The following is a 22,379-nucleotide window of genomic DNA, read 5'->3' as shown; positions in this document are numbered from 1 at the left end:
TTATGGACTCTGCAGTAGGGGATTACATTCTTAACATCTTTGAGATATCCTTCTCTAAATGTGGCACGCCATCTCTACAGATAGTGTGAAGTGTATACACAAACTTGAGTCTGATACCAGCTAATGTCTGGAATGCGGGAAATCTAAAGTCCTTAGTTGTGTTGTGATAAGCCATGACTAACGGCCCTGTTCAACATGAATTCAGAAGGCAGCTATCTATTTAGTTATTTAGGGGATATTTGGAAAATATTTTTTGGAAGAAGGAAATAAAGGGTTCATATTTGGACTTGTAAACCTTATTCTGGGTGGAACTTCAAATTACTGAGAACCTGTCACTTTGCAATGATATACATCTGGGTAGATTGGATCAGATGCTGTTAGTTTTAGGTGAAGAATATCAGTCACTTTGTTGGAGCTTTGTTTAGCTTAGGTTGTTTTGATGTAGAAAGAAACAGGAATGTTCTGGTTTACTACACCCATTATGTAGGAGGAGGACAATCTCTGTGGTGAAATTGCTTCCAGTCTTTGCCCAATAAGAGAGAGTTGCAGCACGGACATTCTCTGCTTTATTTTTCATCAAAGGCCCAAAGAAAGGATGGAAATGTGAGCCAATATCATTTGAAATCTAGCATGTGCAGCCTAATTCTTCAACCATGTAAAAGACATTCCGCTTCTAGAACAGGATCAAATTGGATACTCATTTGCTTTCTGTAATAATTTTTGGAGTTATTTTTTTCCGTTGCTGACAGTAGTCTGCGGAGTCTTACGTTAAGGAAGGAGGTCTTTGGCAAATGGCCCCAGAACACTGTAGAAAGTTAGTATTTGGAGGTTCATAGAATCATAGAATCATAGAATATCAGGGTTGGAAGGGACCCCAGAAGGTCATCTAGTCCAACCCCCTGCTCAAAGCAGGACCAATTCCCAGTTAAATCATCCCAGCCAGGGCTTTGTCAAGCCTGACCTTTAGAAAGAAACCTTTAGGTTTCTTTAGAAATTCTTCAATATAAACTGACCAACAAGAAATTGAGATGAACTGACTTTTTTAGCTTAAAGCCATGGTGCAAGTTTCCAACTTTCATCCTCTTCAACCTTAGAAAAATAAATAAATAGGCATAGTACTAGCTATAGAGAGAGGTTCTCCTGAAGAGACTAAGTTCATTGTTCTGTAGAATTGCCAATGGCAAGTTTCCCTTTTAAAGGAACATCTCCTTATGCATGCCAGATGATAGCTCCTGTGTATTCAAATGGTTTCTCTCTTGGGAAAGGAATTCTCTCCCAAGGAGAACAGTTGACAAAAAATTGGTGGGACCGTCACGCTGTCTGAAGTGGCTTACGACCGAGTGTGCCAATCTCAGGGCAGATTGTCAAAAAGCAGGGCAGACAATCCAACCTGGTTGTATGTTCTATAATTACATTTCACCAACCCAGTAACAAATTTGAACTCTCAAAGTACTACAATAGGCTTATAACGGAGTCACAGACAATTCCCTTGGACATTTCAGTCTGTCTTGCCACCGCAAACTGGAATATATGATAAATGGTCACTTACACCAAAAATCACAAAATATTCAGGTTGCTTCCCATCCCAAGAGACCAGTCACTTACCTCAGATCAATTTGTACCTTAGATCTCACACTAAAGAAAATGTTGGTAGCCAATCCTGTAATAAATTAGCTAAAAGTTTATCATCAGTGATTTGAGCATTGGCCTGCTAAACCCAGGGTTGTGAGTTCAATCCTTGAGGGGTCATTTAGGGATCTGGGGCAAAAATTGGGGATTGGTCCTGCTTTGAGCAGGGGGTTGGACTAGATGACCTCCTGAGGTCCCTTCCAACCCTGATATGCTATGATTCTATGAAATGAGTTTGTCTGAGTTTCAAAAGGTGACACAGTTGTAGTAATCTGTCAATTCAAAATGTGTTTTAGGGCTAACCCATGCCAAACAGCATGGGGATTTCTTTGCTTATGTTTAGGAATCTTTGTCCTTCAGTGTCCAGACAGCATGAAGGAGATTGTTTCTCCTCATCAGGGATTTTTATCCACTCCAGTTTCCAAACTGATGGGATGAGTTCATGTGTAGGTCTCTCCTTGCTGGAGAGAATTAGGAATACAATCAACAAGGTCTCTGTCCGTTGATGCTATACATGTCATTTGCTAATAATGGACCATGTTGTGTGCTGAGCACTTTACCTTAATCAATGCTGCTCCTCCTGTTTGTTGAGTTACACAATTACAGAGGTTTACTAGGCAAACACTCAATATAAATCTATACCATGGGCTTTAGAGATTATAAGTGAGATCAATACATGCAGCATCCTACAGGCATTTTATAAAAGGCTAAACACATTCTTATCAACTTGACATCTAATATCTATTTTGACAATGCTAACGCACGGGCAAGCAAGACTGGTTTCCAGCTATACATTCGTAAGTGTTCAGTGAGGCCCAGGGCATTGGCTTGAGCTGGCACCTGGTTTGCCAGCATCACAGAGACACTTACAGGCATCAGCTGTGCAGTCATGCATCTAGCAAGTGCCTGTTCATTCTGTGTGCATCATGTACCATACTAGAATAGACTGGGGAAACTTAGATTTATACTAATATCTGCTACCTAATCATACTGATGGCCAGGTGCTACCTGGTAAATAGTTTCATCAAAATACTGTCTTTGCAGACCATGGCCTAGAACATGGTGACATGCTAACCTATGGCTGAGGCCATTATCTGCTGACCTAAAGTCTATATTAAATTGAGTCTTTTTTTAGGTCAACTAGATTTTTAGGCCCTAAAAGACATTGGTGGTGGTGGTGATTGTCTTTTGTCCCATGTTAAACCTGCAACTGCTGGAAAAGGAGTTTCAGTTTTTTAAAGCTGTTTTTGGGTAACTCCCAAGAGAGTGGTTTTCTTAAGTTAGTGCTGAATTCTGGAACCTCCTTTCCACACTCTCCTACTTTAAAAATTGACTTGAGAAACAAAACTTGCAGTGTGTGCATTCATGCAGAGAACTTTGAAAGTGTCACTTGTCTGCATGAACAATTTATTTTAGCTATTCTTATGGCATGCTGTGCACAAGGACATTTTGAATGGAAGAATTCTAACAGAACTTATATTGCATGTATAGAATCATAGAATATCAGGGTTGGAAGGGACCCCAGAAGGTCATCAAGTCCAACCCCCTGCTCAAAGCAGGACTAATTCCCAGTTAAATCATCCCAGCCAGGGCTTTGTCAAGCCTGACCTTAAAAACCTCTAAGGAAGGAGATTCTACCACCTCCCTAGGTAACGCATTCCAGTGTTTCACCACCCTCTTAGTGAAAAAGTTTTTCCTAATATCCAATCTAAACCTCCCCCACTGCAACTTGAGACCATTACTCCTCGTTCTGTCATCTGCTACCATTGAGAACAGTCTAGAGCCATCCTCTTTGGAACCCCCTTTCAGGTAGTTGAAAGCAGCTATCAAATCCCCCCTCATTCTTCTCTTCTGCAGGCTAAACAATCCCAGCTCCCTCAGCCTCTCCTCATAAGTCATGTGTTCCAGTCCCCTAATCATTTTTGTTGCCCTTCGCTGGACTCTCTCCAATTTATCCACATCCTTCTTGAAGTGTGGGGCCCAAAACTGGACACAGTACTCCAGATGAGGCCTCACCAATGTCGAATAGAGGGGAACGATCACGTCCCTCGATCTGCTCGCTATGCCCCTACTTATACATCCCAAAATGCCATTGGCCTTCTTGGCAACAAGGGCACACTGCTGACTCATATCCAGCTTCTCGTCCACTGTCACCCCTAGGTCCTTTTCCGCAGAACTGCTGCCTAGCCATTCGGTCCCTAGTCTGTAGCTGTGCATTGGGTTCTTCCGTCCTAAGTGCAGGACCCTGCACTTATCCTTATTGAACCTCATCAGATTCCTTTTGGCCCAATCTTCCAATTGGTCTAGGTCCTTCTGTATCCTATCCCTCCCCTCCAGCGTATCTACCACTCCTCCCAGTTTAGTATCATCCGCAAATTTGCTGAGAGTGCAATCCACACCATCCTTCAGATCATTTATGAAGATATTGAATAAAACCGGCCCCAGGACCGACCCTTGGGGCACTCCACTTGATACCGGCTGCCACTTGGGAGTTCCAGAGGCCCTTCTTTTATCCCTGTGGGTCTCTGCTTATTTAAAGTAGATTGTCTCCAGCCTTTTGGGGGCTGAAAGTGGAAGGATGTGTACATCTGGTAGGGATCCCAGTTTCTGTCCCTTGTCTGTCTGTGTAAGCCCTGTGGGGGTGAATCATCTGGGTGGTGGCAATGGTCCTGGGCCCCTTCTTCGGTTAAGAACCTGTCAGGTTTCCTGCTGGCCTCTGTGCAGGTCACTGAAAACTGAAAATTTGGAGGCAGCATAAAATGAAATTAACAAAAACAAGGAACACTAGACCATTTGGACACGGGGAGTGGGCTATAATTTTAAATTTCCTTAAATTCGTGCCATGACATTCTCACCTATAATATTACATTATGTAGTTTTTGGTATTGATAGCCCAGGGTGGTAAAATGACACATGGATTGAATTGCATTGTATTATATGAAAATGGTGTTCTGGTGATAAAGCATGAGAGTAATGATTAAATAATTGTCATTATTATCTCAGTGGAATTACTGTAATTCCTTGTAAGATAGTATATATCTATTAATAAACGTACAATATACTTTTTAAATGAAGATTGGCTAGTGTTCCGCTTGGCTGAAGAACATTAAGCCTTTTCTTTGATAATCAGAATGCTGGTATTTAGTAACAGTACAGTAAGCAATTGTAATATTCAGATCTAGTGACAACATCTCTTAATTAGAGATGACACAGTTCAATGATCTGAAGTGCTAAATTGAAAGTTAACACAATATTACTGCTATTGCTAAGTTTTTTTATATCATAGGTCATTACAGAACATTCTGTAATTCAAACTGCCTGTTTTGTCTCATTCATTTAAAATTCTATTGTTATAAGTCCTTCCCTTATTCTTTATAGAGATATTTAAGTTTGTAAAACTGTTTAATATTTTTTCATAGGACCAAAGAATACAATGCTTCATCTAGCTGTAAAGTTTTTCCCTCCTGACCCTGGTCAACTGCAAGAGGAATATACCAGGTAAAATATCTTTCAAAGTAATTAATGTTCGTTAGTGGTTAAAAATATGGAAATGAAGGGAAGACAGAAATAAGCTCGCCTAAGAGGATATTTTCTCTGTTATAACAATAAAGATTATCTTTTAGGGAAGGTTGGGGAGCATTTCTGTTAGAAAGTCACATTTCTAACAGAAATACCTATCTTAATGATACAGGTGGTAGATGATCCCTGTGGCTGTAAAAACTGGTGAAAGTTTGCATGAATAGATAACAGTGCAGGTCAGCTGGGACAATTTCTGCCTACCGAACATGTGATGTGTTACCATTGAAGGAGGCAGTTGTATAGAGGAAACAGTCACTCTTTATATCGTACATTTATAAATAGTTTCTAGAAGGATTAAGTGATAAATGTTTTAATAAATGGTTAATTATCAAATTGTAAGAATCCAACAGGTTAGTAGCAGATTACATCTATAACAGCTTCTGCTGATATGCTTATCATATTTAGCATGTTACTTATGTCAGATTTTTAAAAGTTAGTAAATAATTGATATCTTAAGCAGTTACTATCTGTAAATGTACTCTGGTCCTGTCCCTTCATCACCAACAGGTAATGTGATTGGAGAGATCTACCTGTAACAGATCTTCCCTAGGATAGTTGTAATCTTGTCCATCTGCCTCTCACCACACCTTTGTTCTGCATCATAGCAGCTGTCTTCCTCCTTCCCCCAACTGGCTCCATCTCTCCTTCCTGGTTACCCCCACCTCTCTATAGTTCTCACCACCTCTACCTTCTCCTCTTCCTCTCTTCACTTTGATTTTCCATCCTCTCGTCCTGCCAGCACAAACCTAGGTCCCACATCTGTGTCGTCCTCATAATCTTAGGTGACTCAGGCTTGTAACCTGGGTTTCATATCAGACTTGGACCTCTCTCTAAGGTCCTGAATCCAGGCTATGTCTAAATGTTGTTGATTTTTTTTCTTCATAACATCTCTAAGGCACAGCCTTTTCTATTCATCCTCACAGCTAAAAGTTTGTCCTGTTTTGATTACTGTAACATCCTTTTCTCTAGCCTTGTCAAATGTGATCTTGCCCTGCTCATATCTATTCAAAACGTTGCTTCAAAGAGCATTTCCTAGCCCAATGCTTTGACTGTGTCACCCATTTCTGAATGCATCCGATGAAGTGAGCTGTAGCTCACGAAAGCTTATGCTCAAATAAATTTGTTAGTCTCTAAGGTGCCACAAGTACTCCTTTTCTTTTTACCCATTTCTTTGCATCCCTCCACTTACTCTCCGTTCTCTATTGCACTGAACATAAGCTACTTGTCCTCCCTTGCCAGGCCTTTCCAGATTTATCACTACCATCTCTGTCACTATCAAAATGTCATGTCCCACCTGCAGTAAGGCCATGATGCCACTCTTCATCATCCACTTTCATTAAGCATCTTGGTACCTTCTCCCATGCTGCTCCACTTTTAATGTGTGTTAGGATGGATCCCACTGTAGGTGCATATTTATGCAATATTGGAATCTTTTGAACAGCAGGGTCTGTCAGGGTCATGCATGTGCCCTGTAATACCTTGGAGTCCTGTGCAAGGTCATAAAGGATGGAGTGGCCGGGACTCTCCCTCAGTTCACTATTACCTGTGGCAGCAAGATGAAACCAACTACTTTATTAGAGTTTCAAATTCATTCCTTTTTGCTAATTGGGTGAAGAAATTTCATTTTCATTTTCTTTCTTCTCCTTCCTCAAGTTGGACTTAAAGTCTGGTGTCTCTCTTCCCGCACAGTGGGATGAGGCGCTTTGTGCCAACCTTCTTGCCTTATGGCTGACTCAAAACCATTAGGGTTCAAACCCTGCCAGTCTTGTGACTGCCTCATTCCCCTCACTGATGGACAAAGTCATTGCATCTTCTGCCTGGGGGAGAGCCACATCTTGGACAGGTGTTCAGTGTGCTGGTAATTTTCTTTGAGGACCTGCAAGCACAGGCACCGGCTTCCTCCGGGTCCTGGAGCTGCTCAATCTCCCACTCCGCCTGAGGCCCTGCCCCCACCCGACCCCGTCCCCCAAACTTCCACCCCATCTTGCCTCTTTCTGCTCTGCATCAGGCCCTGCCTCCACCCCACCCTTTCTCCCAAGCCCCCACCCCTGCCCCTCTTCTTCCCACTCCCGCTTCTCTTCCACCCTCCCTCGAGCATGCCCTGTCCCTGTTCCATCCTCTCTCCCCCTCCCCCGCCCAGTGCCTCCTGCATGCTGTGGAACAGCTGATTGTGGCAGGTGGGAGGTGCTGGGAGGGAGGGGGAGGAGTTGATCGTCGGGCTGCAGGCGGACGGGAGGCACTGGAGCGGAGGTGGGGAGCTGGCTGCCGGTGGGTGCTAAGCACCAACTAATATTTTAGTGGGTGCCTATGGCTGCAAATCCATGCATGTTAGGCTCATATGACGTCATCTTGAGCAATCCATACAGGTGACTTTAGACCCAGAGGAAATGACACCAAAATGAGGGCAAAAGAGTCTGTGTCAGCCAGCAAATCCATCAAGCAGACATCATACCCAGCAATAGGGTGTTAAACAAGAAATGTGTGAAGAGGATCATGTTGAAGCCAGTACCGACAATGTCAATCTCAGCACTGGCAGAGATAGAACCAGCCACCCCATACCCTTTTTACAGAAGACTGACTCCCAGAGGCAAAGTGGGACGGAGCAAAAATGTAACTCCAAACACCATTCAGGATCATTCTGCAAGGAGGACATAGAACATCGCTTTCTTCAAAAACACAGCCTTCAGATCCTCCACGAAGATGGGAGTGCACTTGGAAAAGGAGACGTACTACTAGCACAAATGGTCAAGCTTATCAAGAGCGTGAGATATGCATTCATAGAAGCACTGATGTTGCCTCCAGACAGACTGTGCATTGAATCAGTGACTGTCACTGGAACCAGTACAGAGGTCTCCTCAGTGCTGTTTCAGCAGCACTGAGTAAGATTTCTTCTCCCCTATCCTCAGAGCGTGACCCCAAGGATGGTATTGAATGATACAGTTTTGCCTCAGGTGAGGCATGAGGATATTGGCTAGTTAAGTACCACAGGTAGGGATTGCTCTAGACAAGACCAGGAAGTCCTGGTACAGATCAGGAGATCCCGATACATCCACAGAAATGGAAGAGGTTCTGAGTATAGGCAGCAGAACACGTCCTGGACACCATGCAGGCATTAGTGCCACAGAATACTTGCTTCATCTGAAACACTGCACCCTTTTGTTCAGCTCCTTTACAGTCCACCTTGCAATGATCTGTGCATGCTGTCTACATGTATGGTTGTGCTGTCTTCTCCTACTCAATGGTATCTAAGTTCCTCAAAGATCTATTGAAGACCTACCTACTGTGGTTAGATGTTCAGCTTTGCATGGAGGGGATAAGGGGGTTCCCTAGCTCATGGTATTCTGTCATGTTAGATTGTGATTTCTACAAAGGACAGCTCGCTTACTTACCAGATCAGCGGTCATTGGTCACCAGTATGATTAGATGTTTGGCTGTGTGTGTATCTGTGTGTGTGTGTGTTCTCCCTGTGTGCTGCCCCAGCTCTGCGCAAACAGCCAGTATAGCAAACCTTGAGCAAACCATCCAATAACCACAAAATCAGTTAAGATACGAAGACACCAGGCCAGGTTTACTGTCAACAAAGCATGGTAATAGCACCTGGAAAACGCTACAAAAATATTGAAACATGTATGCCCATAACAATAAACGCAGCTCAGTGAGTGGCAGGACTTTCCATTCCTCCCTTGGCTGGACCAAAACACTCTCTCAAAAATACGTCTTCATACCCTATGTGATGGGGCAAAGCCAGATGGCTAAGGAAAGTAGTGGGAGACAGATATATTAGCCCCAGGCTAAACAAATACCTGTTACCAGGGTAAGCAATTGGCAGTTGCTCCAGGTCAGTTAAGACACCTGGGGCCAATTAAGATCCTTCCAAAAAGCAGTGAAGATAGCTAGGTTAACTGGGACACCTGAAGCCAATCAGGGGCTGGCTGAAACTAGTTAAAAGCCTCCCAGTTAGTCAGGTGGGCGCATGTGTCAGGAGCAGTAGGAGGAAGCCGCGCTGCTGGAGAAACTGAGCAGTAGAAACCGAATCAGGCACAAGGAAGGAGGCCCTGAGGTAAGGGTTAAGTAGATATTGAGGCAGTGGGGGCTGCTGTGGGTAAGTGGCCTGGGGAATTGTACTCATCCTGTTTCCAAAAAGCCAGCTACCAATAGCTGCTACTATTAGGTCCCTGGGCCGAAGCCTGGAGTAAAGGGCGAGCCCAGGCTCCCCCCTTCCCCGATTAATTCAGTGAGACTGTGAGACAACAGAGACTGTGCAATGGAGGGTTGCTTCTCTTCACCTCCCTTGCTGGCTTACAATGAAAATGGCTCAGTAGGCTGTGACCCTTGCCTCTAGAGAGAGAAGGGCTATGTGGAAAGTCACAATGAGCCTCTGAAGCTACCGTAATCCTCCAGGAAGTGCAGGACCCACTGAGACCAGGTCGGAGCTTTGTCACAACTGGTGTTACCAGTGGGATAGTCTTTCAGAGAATGGCGGAAGAGAGAGGTTTAAAAAAAAAAAGCGCACTGGGGTTTTGGGGTTTTGTTTTGTACCACAATGGACGAGGTGGTGTGAGCTCTGGTGCAAGCCACAGTGGTCCAACAGGAGGCTACACGGTTTCAGGCAATGGCACAACAGGAGTCTATGTGGCTACAGTAGGAAACCAATCAATTATTAATGGGCCAGGCAACCCAAGATCATGCCCTCTTGCGAGAGGTAACGGACCAGTTGAAAATCCTCACCACCCAGGTCCGGGGGTCCAATGGGACGCGAACCCTGAGGGCCACTGGTTGTCTGCAAAGGTGATGTCGGAAGATGAAGTAGAGGCATATCTCCTCTGATTTGAAAGGACTGCTCAGCGTGAGGCGTGGCCCCAGGAGCAGTGGACCAGCATTCTCACTCCTTTTTTGTACAGAGAGGCCCAGAAGGCCTACTTTGACCTGCCTCCCACGGATGCCATTGACTATTCCCGGCTGAAGGCAGAGATCCTATCATGATCAGGGATGATGGCAGTGGTACGGGTCCAGAGGTTCCATGAGTGGAAATACCAGGAGAACAAACCCCTGAGGTCCCAGCTATTCGACCTCATACATCTCGCACGGATGTGGTTACAGCCCGAGGCATGTAGCCCAGAGGAGATTTTGGGGACCCTGCTCATGGCCCATTACATGTGGTGACTGCCACCAGATCTCCGCAAATGGGTAGGCCAGATAATCCATCCACCTATGATGAGATGATCATGCTGCTAAAAAGACGGATGACAGTGAGAGAATTGACCCGACTGCCCAAGGAAGGCCCCTTTTGGAGCAAGCTCCCAACCCCAACCCTGGAAGGTTGGGTGGCCAAATCTCCGGGGAGTCCTAGGTGGAAGGTGGGGGGGCGAAAACCAGCGGGGACCGCAGAAGGAAGGGATTGGCCTGAGTGGGGAGATCCCTGGGACTAAACCCCCAACTCACGCGATAGGAGAGTGACTAGAAGCAATTATAGATGTTATGCATGTGGGGAATGGGGTCACATAGCAGCACAGTGTCCCAGCACCGAGGATCCTATACAATTTAATTTTGGGGGATTGGGAGGTCCCGTGCTCCCTTATCCACCTCGTGGGGGTCGCCTTAGCCCTGCATAAGTCCACCAGGCCGGTGAGGATAAACGGAGCAGAGACTACAGCGCTTGTGGACTCTGGGAGTGCAATCACCCTCATATTGGGTAAGCTGGTAAAAAGTAGCCAGCTGCTACAAGCCAAACATGTAGCAGTGATGTGCATGCATGGGGCTGTGGGCCATTACCCCACCATCCAAATGTGGAGACAGAGGTTCAGGGGAACCCCATTGAGGTGACAGTGGGCATAGTTCCTAAACTCCCATATCCTGTAGTCCTTAGGAGGGACTAACCAGGGTTTGATAATTTACTTCCCCCCCCTGCCCCTTGCTCCCCGGAGAGCCTGGAGGGAGGTGGGGACCCTGAGGGCAGCGACTCGTTGCCGGAGGAATGTCAACCCCTCACGTTTGCTGAGATTTCTCAGGATCTGTTCTCAGCCCCCTGAAAGACCAGGAAGACAAAAAAAGAGAGGAAGGCCACGAAGGCCTTGGGGTCACAGTTAGCTTCTGTGGCTAGCGTAATCCACCAAGAAGAGCAGGACCCGCTGAGACAAGGTCAGAACTTTTTGTCACACCTAATACAAACAAGTTATGTACTGCCCCTCTAACATAGTTAGTTACTGCCCCTTGACGTGCCTTGTCATCACCCATCTCCTTGTACATATTGGTTCAGTCAAAACATCTCTATTACACTGTCACCCTGACCGTATCTTTTAAAAGCGGTCAGTATGTTCCTGTTATCCTTGGGAAATATTTTTGTACCATTCTTAATATAGGGATGTTTTGGTACCACTCTTCTGAAATGTGTTTGCTTAAGTACTCTGTGTCTAGCACTTTTTAAAAATGTATGTTTCTGCAATATTAGCCCTGTTCTTGCCAAATTCTGTAAACTTTCAAATAGCAGAGCCTGACATTTGCTCACAGCTTAACTTTTGCTAACTTCGCTTTATATCAGCAAAGCTTGCCCACTACTTTAGCTCAAGCCTCATACCAGGCCTCTAATACAAGGGTTTATATCTCAGGCTTTCTTCCTATTACACCTATCAGTCAGACTCTTGAGGTGCTGTTGATAGGTCACCCAGGTTTCGCATCCATAAAGGAGTGTAGGAATAACAATTGTCTTATTGACCTGGATCTTGGTGTTCTGCCTTAGGTCACGGGCCGTGAAAATGTGTCCGAGTAATTTCCTAAAGGAAACACTTGCACACTGGATCCTGTGCTGGATCTCTCTGTTGATTTTTGCGTTTTGAGAAAGTTGGCTACCGAGGTAGCAGAAGTCAGAGAACTTGCTGCTGCCTGGGACCTCCATGTTGTTCTGTTGATACTCAAGGCGCTTCCCTGCAAGCCCCTTTCAGAATGCTTCTTTCTTCATCTCACTGAAGATTGTCTTCCTAGTTGCTATCACTTCAGCCAGGAGAGAGAGTGAGCTTCAAGCACTTATGGGTGACCCTTCCTACATGGCATTTCATAGGCACAAGGCAGTGCTGAAACTTCATCCCCAAGGTGGTCTGAGTTCTATTTTAATCAGTTACTCCTGGGGGAATTTTGCACCAAAAAATTAAAAATTATGTGCACGATATTTTAAAATTCTGCAAAATTCTGCATGTTTTATTTGTCAAAATAAGGCAATATAATCACTCTGGTTTCCATTATTTCGGTAATTTATTTAAACTACAATACAATGGATGGAGAATGGGAGTGGGGAGCACTGGAGGAAATCCTCAAACCCCCTTGCCTGATCGTAATGTAGCTAGGTTTGACTTTTTATTTCTAGTTATTAGTCAACAAATATATGCAGCCATATGCTCAGTGTTACATCATAGCGAATGAGGGCTGGGGAATCAAACTCACAATTTACACTGGCTACTGATCATCTCCAGAAAGGTCAGTAGCAAACCGTTCATGGAGCACATTTTGATAGGACATTTTTTCAGTCCAAAAATTTAGACCAGTTCAAATCACGAAAACCCCAGAAGCATTTATAAGGCCATACTGTCCTTTACACCCCTCTGGCAATGTGAAGGAGCCTTAAAACTTTTATACCTGTTTTATACTCCTGGGGGAATTCAAAAAGACAATGGGAGCAATTTACTTAGCAGGCAGGCTGATACATTCTTCTCTGCCTGAAGGGACAGAGCCTGTCCCATGCCTGCCTCCTCAGAAACACTCTGAAGCCCTGCCCCTCCACGCCGAGTGCAGAGAGTCAGTCTCTCTCTCTCACACATGACTGCCCAGCCCTCCGCTCCCGCGGTGGTGATTTACATCTCTACTGAGTCAAGCTGCCTGTGTTGCTGAGGGGGGCGCATGATGGCTCTTGCAGTTTCCCTTTGCTTTCCTGTGAGCAGTCATTTTTCTGTGGGGAAGCAAAGAAATCTGAGGGGGACATGAATTCTGCACAAGTACAGTGATGCAGAATTCCCCCAGGAATAAAAATTAGGTAACTTGCATTAACTTCTTCATGAAGCTCCATGCTATATCAGGAGAGAAGTTGCATACACTGGATGTTTCCAGAGCCTTATATTACTTCATCAACAAAACCAAGCTGTTCAGACTGTCTCCTGGGTTATTTCTGGCTATAGTTGGGCAGTCCAAAGGCCAGGCCATCACATCGAATATCTAAGTGGATAACACAATGTATCTTACTGTAACCAATTGGCTGGTGTACATCTCTTACTGAACATCAAGGCTTACTCCATCAGAGCTCAAGTGACATCCTCCCCCTGTTTCAGAAATTTGCCAGTTTCTGAATGTGGCAAGGCAGCGATATGGAGTAATTCTCCCCCCTCCCCCCGATTCTTGTCAAGCATTCTACACTGTACCTAGCTGACAGGGTAGATGCCAACTTCAATAGAGCAGTACTACAATCTCTGTTTGACAGAGGCAGCTGATACTTCTCATCCGAACATCCCGAAGATGTACTGCTGGCCGGTCACCTACACTAGGATCTGTGACGGGTTGGATCACAGAAACCCCCTGGGAGCTGCCACCTGATGTGCCAAGACTACTTCTGCTTTCTTTCCCTGTCAGCTTAGGACTTCACTGCCCTGCATGGTTTGAGCCAGACCCGCTAGCCTGCTGCAAACCCAGACCCAGGTCTAAACAATGTCCCCTAACTGCTGTAGGCTTAACTGAAAGCAGCTTATAGAAGTGTTCCTGTCTTTAACACTCAGATGCCCAACTACCAATTGGGTCCAAATCCTAAATAAATCCGTTTTACCGTGTATAAAGCTTATACAGGGTAAATTCATGAATTGTTTGCCCTCTATAACACTGATAGAGAGAGATGCACAGCTGTGTGGCCCCCCCAGGTATTAATACATACTCTGGGTTAATTAATAAGTAAAAAGTGATTTTATTAAATACCGAAAGTAGGATTTGAGTGATTCCAAGTAGTAACAGACAGAGCAAAGTGAATTACTAAGCAAAATAAAACAAAACACGCAAGTCTAAGTCAAGTACAGTAATAAAAACTGAATACAGATAAAATCTCACCCTTAGAGATGTTTCAATAAGTTTATTTCACAGACCAGACACCTTTCTAGTCTGGGCACAATCCTTTCCCCTGGTACAGCCCTTGTTCCAGCTCAGGTGGTAGCTAGGGGATTTCTCATGATGGCTGCCGCTTCTTGGTCTGTTCCATCCACTTATATATCTTTTGCATAAGACGGGAATCCTTTGTTCCTCTGGATTCCCACCCCTCCTTCTCAATGGAAAAACACCAGGTTAAAGATGGATTCCAGTTCAGGTGATGTGATCTCATGTCCTGTGAGACCCCAAGACTTCATTCCTCCCAGCCTGACTCACAGGAAGGCCTGTCTGCAAACAGAAAAGGAGTACTTGTGGCACCTTAGAGACTAACCAATTTATTTGAGCATGAGCTTTCGTGAGCGACAGCTCACTTCGGATGAAGTGAGCTGTAGCTCACGAAAGCTCATGCTCAAATAAATTGGTTAGTCTCTAAGGTGCCACAAGTACTCCTTTTCTTTTTGCGAATACAGACTAACACGGCTGTTACTCTGAAATCTGCAAACAGAGCCATCGACAGTCAATTGTCCTGGCTGGTGGGAGCCATCAAGATTCCAAACCACCATTAATGGCCCACACTTTGCATAATTACAATAGGCCCTCAGAGTTGTATTTCATATTTCTAGTTTCAGATACAAGAGTGATACATTTATACAAATAGGATGACCACACTCAGTAGATTATAAGTTTTGTAATCTTACAAGAGACCTTTTGCATGAAGCATATTTTAGTTACATTATATTCACACTCATCAGCATACTTTCATAAAATCATATAGAGTGCAGCGTCACAGGATCCACACTGACACATACTCAAAGAATAAAGAACTGTTACTTATCCTACAGTAACTGCGTCTTTGAGATGTGAGTGTGAATTGTGCAACCCACCCTCTATCCCAGGGGTGGGCAAACTTTTTGGCCTGGGGGCCACATCTGGCTATGGACATTATATGGCAGGTCATGAATGCTCACGAAATTGGGGGTTGAGGTGAGGGCTCTGGCTGGAGATAGGGGCTCTGGGGTGGGGTAAGAAATGAAGAGTTCAAGGTGTGGGAGAGGGCTCCAGGCTGGGACAGGGGGTTGGGAGGCGGTGAGGGCTCCAGCTGCGGGTGCAGATTCTGGGGTGGGGCTGGGGATGAAGGGTTTGGGGAGCAGGAGGATGTTCCGGGCTGGGACTGAGGGGTTTGGAGGGAGGGAGGGGGATCAAGGCTGGCAGTTGGGACATGGGAGGATGTCAGGGATGCAGGCTCCTGGTGATGCTTACCTCGAGCAGCTTCCAGAAGCAGCGGCATGTCCCCCCTCCGGCTCCTATGTGGAGGCACTGGCCAGACAGCTCTGCACGCCGCCCCTGAAGCTCCCATTGGCCATGGCTCCCGGCCAGTGGGAGCTGCAGAGCTGGTGCTTGGGGCAGGGGTAGTGTGCAGAGCCCCCTGGCTGCCTCTACGCTTAGGACCCAAAGGGGGGACATGCGGCTGGTTCTGGGAGCCACGCAGAGCCACAGCACATGTGGAACAGGGCAAGCCCCCAACCCCACTCCCTGGCAGGAGCTTGAGGGTCAGATTAAAAGGCCTGACGGGCCGGATGTGGCCCATGGACCGTAGTTTGCCCACCCCTGCTTTATCCCTGCTTTTGGTGATCTCAGCTAACATGCACTTTGAATTGCACAGGAACTGAGGAAGTGTGATGACCATTACACCCTTTATGCCCTTGCATAGAAGCATGAGGAGCTACAGGGCACATGCTCAATCCTGACAGAACTGCTATTCAAAAGACTGTTATCTCGTGCACAGGAGATACATGTGCACCTACAATGGGCTCTACACTGACTATATCAAAGAACCTTAATTATTCTAATATAAATATATAGTTGGGTGTTTTCCCCAACTATAAATTAAGAGTAATGTGTACCTAGCAGGTTTTGTGATAGATCAAGAAGAAAACTGATAGTATGCTCATTTTAGAATTTTTTTTGAAGTGGGAAGTTGAGAGAGTCTGTTTCAATTTCAAGTAAAGCTTCTACACAAAGTCCCAAACCATCTGAACAGTGGTCTGAAGGATGGGCTGAGCAGTTAAATTAAAGGCTCTGATGTTACTCCCACAGAATGAATAGCAAGTCAGTTTGTAGGTTTGATGGCTGAGGTTACAAAGGGATAGTATCAATTCTTAAAACAGAGATTGGGGGTAAAAATGCACTTATCACCAGGTACTCACTGTTGAGCCAAGATGGTTTGCCTACGACATAAGGGCAGGGATGGGGGACAAACTGACAAGTTCTTAAAACACAAGTATTACATCAGCAGACTCACCCATTGCATTCAGTCACATTTCTCCACAACTACTGGTATATCGGCTTGCCTAAAGTTTTTACTCACTGAACAGTCCATGGTTTCTTTAAATAGGTAAGCTCCAGCCAAAGTCTCAAATCCAATATCATCTGTCCCCAGTGCTGTATCTTCTCAGGCTGAGTTAGAAGTTTTAGAAGACCCCAGACTCCTCCCATTCTCTGCATACTTTGCTAATAAAATATTAGTAGCCATGCACGTCCCCCACTGTGTGGGTAGGTGAAACCCTCTGAACCATGACCGAGATCTAATCCTGAGGTCGAAACAAACTTTCTAAAACCTGCTTTCTGATAAGCCAAGCTTTTCAAAGAGCTAGGCTTTTCCTTTCTTTGGTTCCTCTATGTCAGTTGACTCCATCACACTATTAAATTGCTTTATGTGGCCAGATTGGTTAGGGATTTGACGTAGCTATGTTATCTACTTCTTTTTTAATTTTATGTGATTGTCATTGATAAATGAAGAGTTCTGTTTTATGTACTTTTTGAAGAATATTTGTAGAAGCTGCTTATTATGTAAGTAGTGTTGAGTTGTTTTCTTTAGCTCATCAAAAGATTGAACTTTTCCTTTTTAGGTATCTGTTTGCATTACAAATCAAGAGAGACTTGGCAGAGGAACGACTAACCTGCAGTGACAACACAGCAGCTCTGATCATCTCTCATCTTCTGCAGTGTTAGTATGTTGGCTGTCCCAGGATCAACTGATATTGCCACTGCTAAACTGAACCAGATCATATATCAGCATATACAAAGCATTACCTGCACGTTGATAATTAAAAAACAAAAACAAAAAAAACCCCCTAAAACAAGTATTTTCTATTTCACAAGTCGAATATTGATAAACTTAACTGGTTAATCTTTAACCTTTTGCATACTGGATAATCACCATGTGTTTAACACAATGAGGATTGGCCAGTTTTAATGGGGTTGAGAAGGAGGCCACTTTGGAGTGTTGTGCTTAAAAGCAATATCGTTTTGGCTGCTGGAAGGTGGGGCTGAGTCAAGACTCTTATCTGTTGTAACTCTCACCTGGCTCTGCCTCCCACTGCCAGTAACCTTGCTCATTTTCTGGCCTGCCCTTCTTATCTGCCTTAATTACTCCCAATGCCAGTTTCCAAATCAACTTCAGGCTACAAGGCAGCGAACATGTGGAGGGCAGGCAGGAAGTGGAGGGAATTAGAGCAGGAATCTGGCAACACAAGAAAACAGGCCTGATAGTGTGAATATCGTCCTTCTGTGTTGCTAGGAAGAGTTAGAAGGGAGAATTGGAAAAGTAGGTGGTGGGCTCCTGTTTGGGAGTGAGGGTGGAGGCTGAATGGACTTGGTTTCTGTTTAGGACCCTCAAGATGCTTGTCCTGAGGGCCCTAAACCCAGATTTTCAAAGGCATTTAGGTGCCAAAATAGCATTGAAAATCTGGCCCTGAGGATTAAAGGAGACAAGCAATGATATATGTATTTACAAATCTTAAATATAAGACAAAGGGGATACATTCTTCCTTTCTGCTTTCCCACCCAAACCAAAAATGTTTAAGAAACACCTCTTCAGACACAATAATAAAATATGACTCCATTTATTGGAAGGCCAAATTTATCTTACATAATGTCCAATGATTTGTGCTATGAAAACTTGCCAAGGATTTTCTAGCACGACCTTGTGTTTTTGAGAGAACTTCAAATCAACATGGAACAGCTGAGTAAGTATCAACATCTGCGGCCAGGTTGTTTCAGGAGTGAATCTTAGGATGCTGGAAAAGCAAAGGTGACAAAGGAATATCAATATTTTGGGCTTAATATATTTACAAGATGCTCATGGTTAAAACCTCTAGGTTTTATAGGTCAGCCTAATTTTAAACAGGATACTTTCATGGTATTTTTCATAACTATGTTTAAAATAATTCTGATGTTTTTATAACAATCCTTTTTGAAGCTTAAACTGAAATATGTTTATCATGGTTCTACAAAACTACTCTGAGCTTGTCTACACAGAAATTGCACTGGTTTAACTTAAATCTGTTTAAAACTAATTTAATTAAAAGATGCAAAGCCCTATGTGGACACTCATCAGTTTAAACCTTGTTTAAATACATTTAGTTTGCACCTGTAAATTACAGATGCAAGCTAAACACGAAGTTGCATTTAAACTGCCCTGCAGCTTTGTACGTAGACCATACTTAAGTCCCAACCATGGTTTCCGAATTCACAGTACTGGAAGGAATTAGTCTGATACGACTTTTTAGAGATAAAGTTAACTCATTGATAGTTTGTTCCTGTCTCTTATGGGAAACCCCCCATGTGAAAACTTGTAAATGTGGGAATGCCAATAAATGTCATAAAAACAAATAAACAAGTTAAAGTACTATGTAAATGGTATTTTATAGAAAAGTTAGAATTGAAGATTATTAACTTTATTTTCTTTACTCAAGTATTGTTTCTTTAAATTCTGACATGTTCTATTACTTTGTATCGTAGCTGAGATTGGGGATTTTGATGAATCTGTGCATCGTGATCACCTTAAAACAAACCAATACTTGCCAAACCAGGAAAGACTACAAGGAAAGATACTGGAGTTTCACAGGAAGCACTTGTAAGTGCAGATTATTAGTGGGCTCTTTGGAAATGTTATAGTATTACAGCATACTGGTGAAACAGTGCAGGGAAATTAGATGATAATTGTTTGATGGAGTTCAAATATCATGGTGATGGGGGCAGTAAGAGAATCTAGATGCAGGAGCACTGAGTTAGGCCTCATCTACAGCTAAAAAAAACCCCGTTTTTAACGCCCAAAATTACTTATTTATGTGTTTAAAAAGTTCTAGTACAGTTTGTCTAATTGTTGTGTAAATAGTGCCAAACTGTCAGGGAATGTCTTTTCCCTAGGAGACTGAAGTACAGGCTATTTACAGTTTTACATATGCTTGCTTCTTCATATAGATGGCGTAAGCTAAATGCTGTTGGTAGGTGGAAGCAAAACCACAATAATGGGATCAATTTATACTCTAAACTTTGCCAAATATAGTAGACTACAGCAACCTCATTAGTGGTCACTCATACAAGGTGCATTTTTTCTTTTAACTGCCATTCATTTTTCTTAGACAAATGAACTCTCATTAGATCTAATAATGTTCTTAACTTTGTGGGATGTAGGGGGAAATAAGGAGGATGAAAACATGCTGTTCACGTGCAATAACTTTACAATACAGTTTTACTAGTGTATGCATTATCATGATGGCCTTCTTTGCTGAAGACCTTATAGTCTGAATAGTAATGGTTTTAAACTAATTCCGTTTACATTTTAATTTCTTTAAATGTTTTATAGTTTGAGTAAGACTGTCCCAGAATTTCCAGTTCCAGCATATAATTTCCACTTGCCACTGGTTACATGGGGCGATGCTTATAATTCAGTAATTATAAATAAATTCCATGGTATGGACATTTTATACTCTGCAAAGTATAAAGAGAATAGAAAAGTTGGAAATCTGTGGGACAGAAGTGACCATAAAATAGTACAGTAGAACCTCAGAGGTACGAAAACCTCGGGAATGGAGGTTGTTCAGAACTTCTAAATGTTCGTAACTCTGAACAAAATATTATAGTTCTTTCAAAAGTTTACAACTGAACAGTTACTTAATACAGCTTTGAAACTTTACTATGCAGAAGAAAAATGCTGCTTTCCCTTTATTTTTTAGTAGTTTACATTTAATACATAACTGTACTGTATTTGTGATTTTTTTGGTCTCTGCTGCTGCCTGATTGTGTACTTCCAGTTCCAAATGAACTGGTCAGTTTGTATCTCTGGAGCTCATAACTCTGAGGTTCTACTATACTGAGAAAGTACAGAAATCTGGTGCTACATATTGTGGGATCTTTTAAAAAGTATTTTTGAAGTAAACAGCAAATCCAGTTGCAAATACATTTTTACCACAAGTTTAAGATGAATGTGAACACAGAATGGTCAGGAACTGTAAAAATTAATGTTCTCTAGAAATAACTCACTCACATTGCACATACTATATAATAAAGTATATATTTAACACTCTGATTCAGCACATCTTACCTGTGGTCTATTTGTTTGCAAAATGAAGTACTTTGAGAAGCAAGCAGTGGGAAATGAGGGTATAGGGCATGAAAGGAGGTTCATAAGCGGCGTTCGCTCACAAAATGGTACACGGAATTTTAAACACATATTAAACGTTAACATTAAAGTTAGAGAACCACTGGTCCTAATAAAAACAACAAAGAGTCCTTGTGGCACCTTAGAGACTAACACATTTATTTGGGCATAAACTTTCGTGGGCTAAAACCCACTTCATCAAGTGCATGGAATGGAAAATACAGTAGGCAGGTATAAATACACAGCACATGAAAAGATGGGAGTTGCCTAACCAAGTGTGTGAGGGGGGCAGTGCTAACAAGCCAATTCAACTAAGGTGGAAGTGGCCTATTTTCAACAGTTGACAAGAAGGGGTGAATACCAAGGGAGGGAAAATCATTTTTGTAGGGCTAATGAGGCCAATGCAATCAAGGTGGCCCATTTCAAACAGTTGACAAGAAGGTGTGAGTATCAGCAGAGGGAAATTAGTTTTTGTAGTGCATCAAGGACTCCTTGTTCATTTTTGCTGATACAGACTAACACGGCTACCACTCTGAAACCTGGTCCTAATAAGTAATCAAGAACACAATATACATGCAAGATGAGTGAATTAACGTTCTTCTTTGAGTGGTGTCCCTGTGGGTGCTCCACTCTAGGTGTCGGTGTGTCCCTGCGCCAGAGATTGGAGATTTCTCACAGCAGTACTCGGTTGGGGGAAGGGCGCACACAGGAGTTGTCTCGTGTAGCCGTTGGCACGTCCTGTAGTGTGCGCTCCCCCGACCGTTCCCTCAGTTCCTTCTCAACCATCCTCGGCTGCAGACGGAGCTCCGTGGTATTGCTCTCTCTGATACTTTCTGGGGAAAAAAAAAGTTACGTAGGAACTTCTTTGTAGTCTATATTTAGTACATTGTTTAGTTAGTCTGAGTCCATACATAGTTACATAGTTTCCTTAGTTCCTCTTAGAGGTTTTTCTTTAATAAAAAAAAAAAAAAAAAAAAAAGAATCATAGAATATCAGGGTTGGAAGGGACCTCAGGAGGTCATCTAGTCCAACCCCCTGCTCAAAGCAGGACCAGTCCCCAACTAAATCATCCCAGCCAGGTCTTTGTCAAGCCTGACCTTAAAAATATCTAAGGAAGGAGATTCCACGACCTCCCTAGGTAACACATCCCAGTGTTTCACCACCCTCCTAGTGAAAAAGTTTTTCCTAATATCCAAACTAAACCTCCCCCACTGCAACTTGAGACCATTACTCCTTGTTCTGTCATCAGCTACCACTGAGAACAGTCTAGATCCATCCTCTTTGGACCCCCCTTTTAGGTAGTTGAAAGCAGGAAAAGAAAAGGAAAAGAGAAGAAAGAAGAAGACTTTTTCTTTCCTTAACTCCCCATTTTGAAACAGTTTCTCCAGTTTACCATTACAATTAACTCCCACCCTTATCTCTTGAGAGGTGGGAGAGGCTTAACTGCAGTCATGCTAGGCTCAACAGGATTTTAAAAGTGTGACTCCTGCTGTGAAACGATGCCGGTCTCTGACGGCCACACATCCTGCATTCGCTGTCTGGGAGAAACTCATATCTCCCAGAAATGCAAACATTGCACCAAGTTAATAACAAAGGCAAGACGTGACATGGATCT

At 43.5% G+C, this 22,379-nt stretch overlaps 1 protein-coding gene across 2 annotated transcripts in view; it reads left to right on the top strand.

The window, feature by feature from the left end:
- FARP2 (FERM, ARH/RhoGEF and pleckstrin domain protein 2) overlaps window positions 1-22,379 on the top strand; it is a 211,642-nt gene that overhangs the window by 71,361 nt on the left and 117,902 nt on the right. For both annotated transcript variants that reach the window (XM_084638831.1, XM_084638832.1), the window contains exons 5-7: window positions 5,049-5,127; window positions 17,229-17,326; window positions 19,123-19,237. In XM_084638831.1, coding sequence (XP_084494957.1) covers window positions 5,049-5,127; window positions 17,229-17,326; window positions 19,123-19,237 — 292 coding nt within the window. The remainder of the gene's footprint in view (window positions 1-5,048; window positions 5,128-17,228; window positions 17,327-19,122; window positions 19,238-22,379) is intronic.

The sequence above is a fragment of the Lepidochelys olivacea genome (genome assembly GCF_965140295.1).
Source record: "Lepidochelys olivacea isolate rLepOli2 genome assembly, chromosome: 9".
Taxonomy (NCBI): Eukaryota; Metazoa; Chordata; order Testudines; family Cheloniidae; genus Lepidochelys; species Lepidochelys olivacea.
The sequence above is the reverse complement of the archived record's forward strand: the minus strand, read 5'-3'. Positions and strand labels throughout refer to the sequence as shown.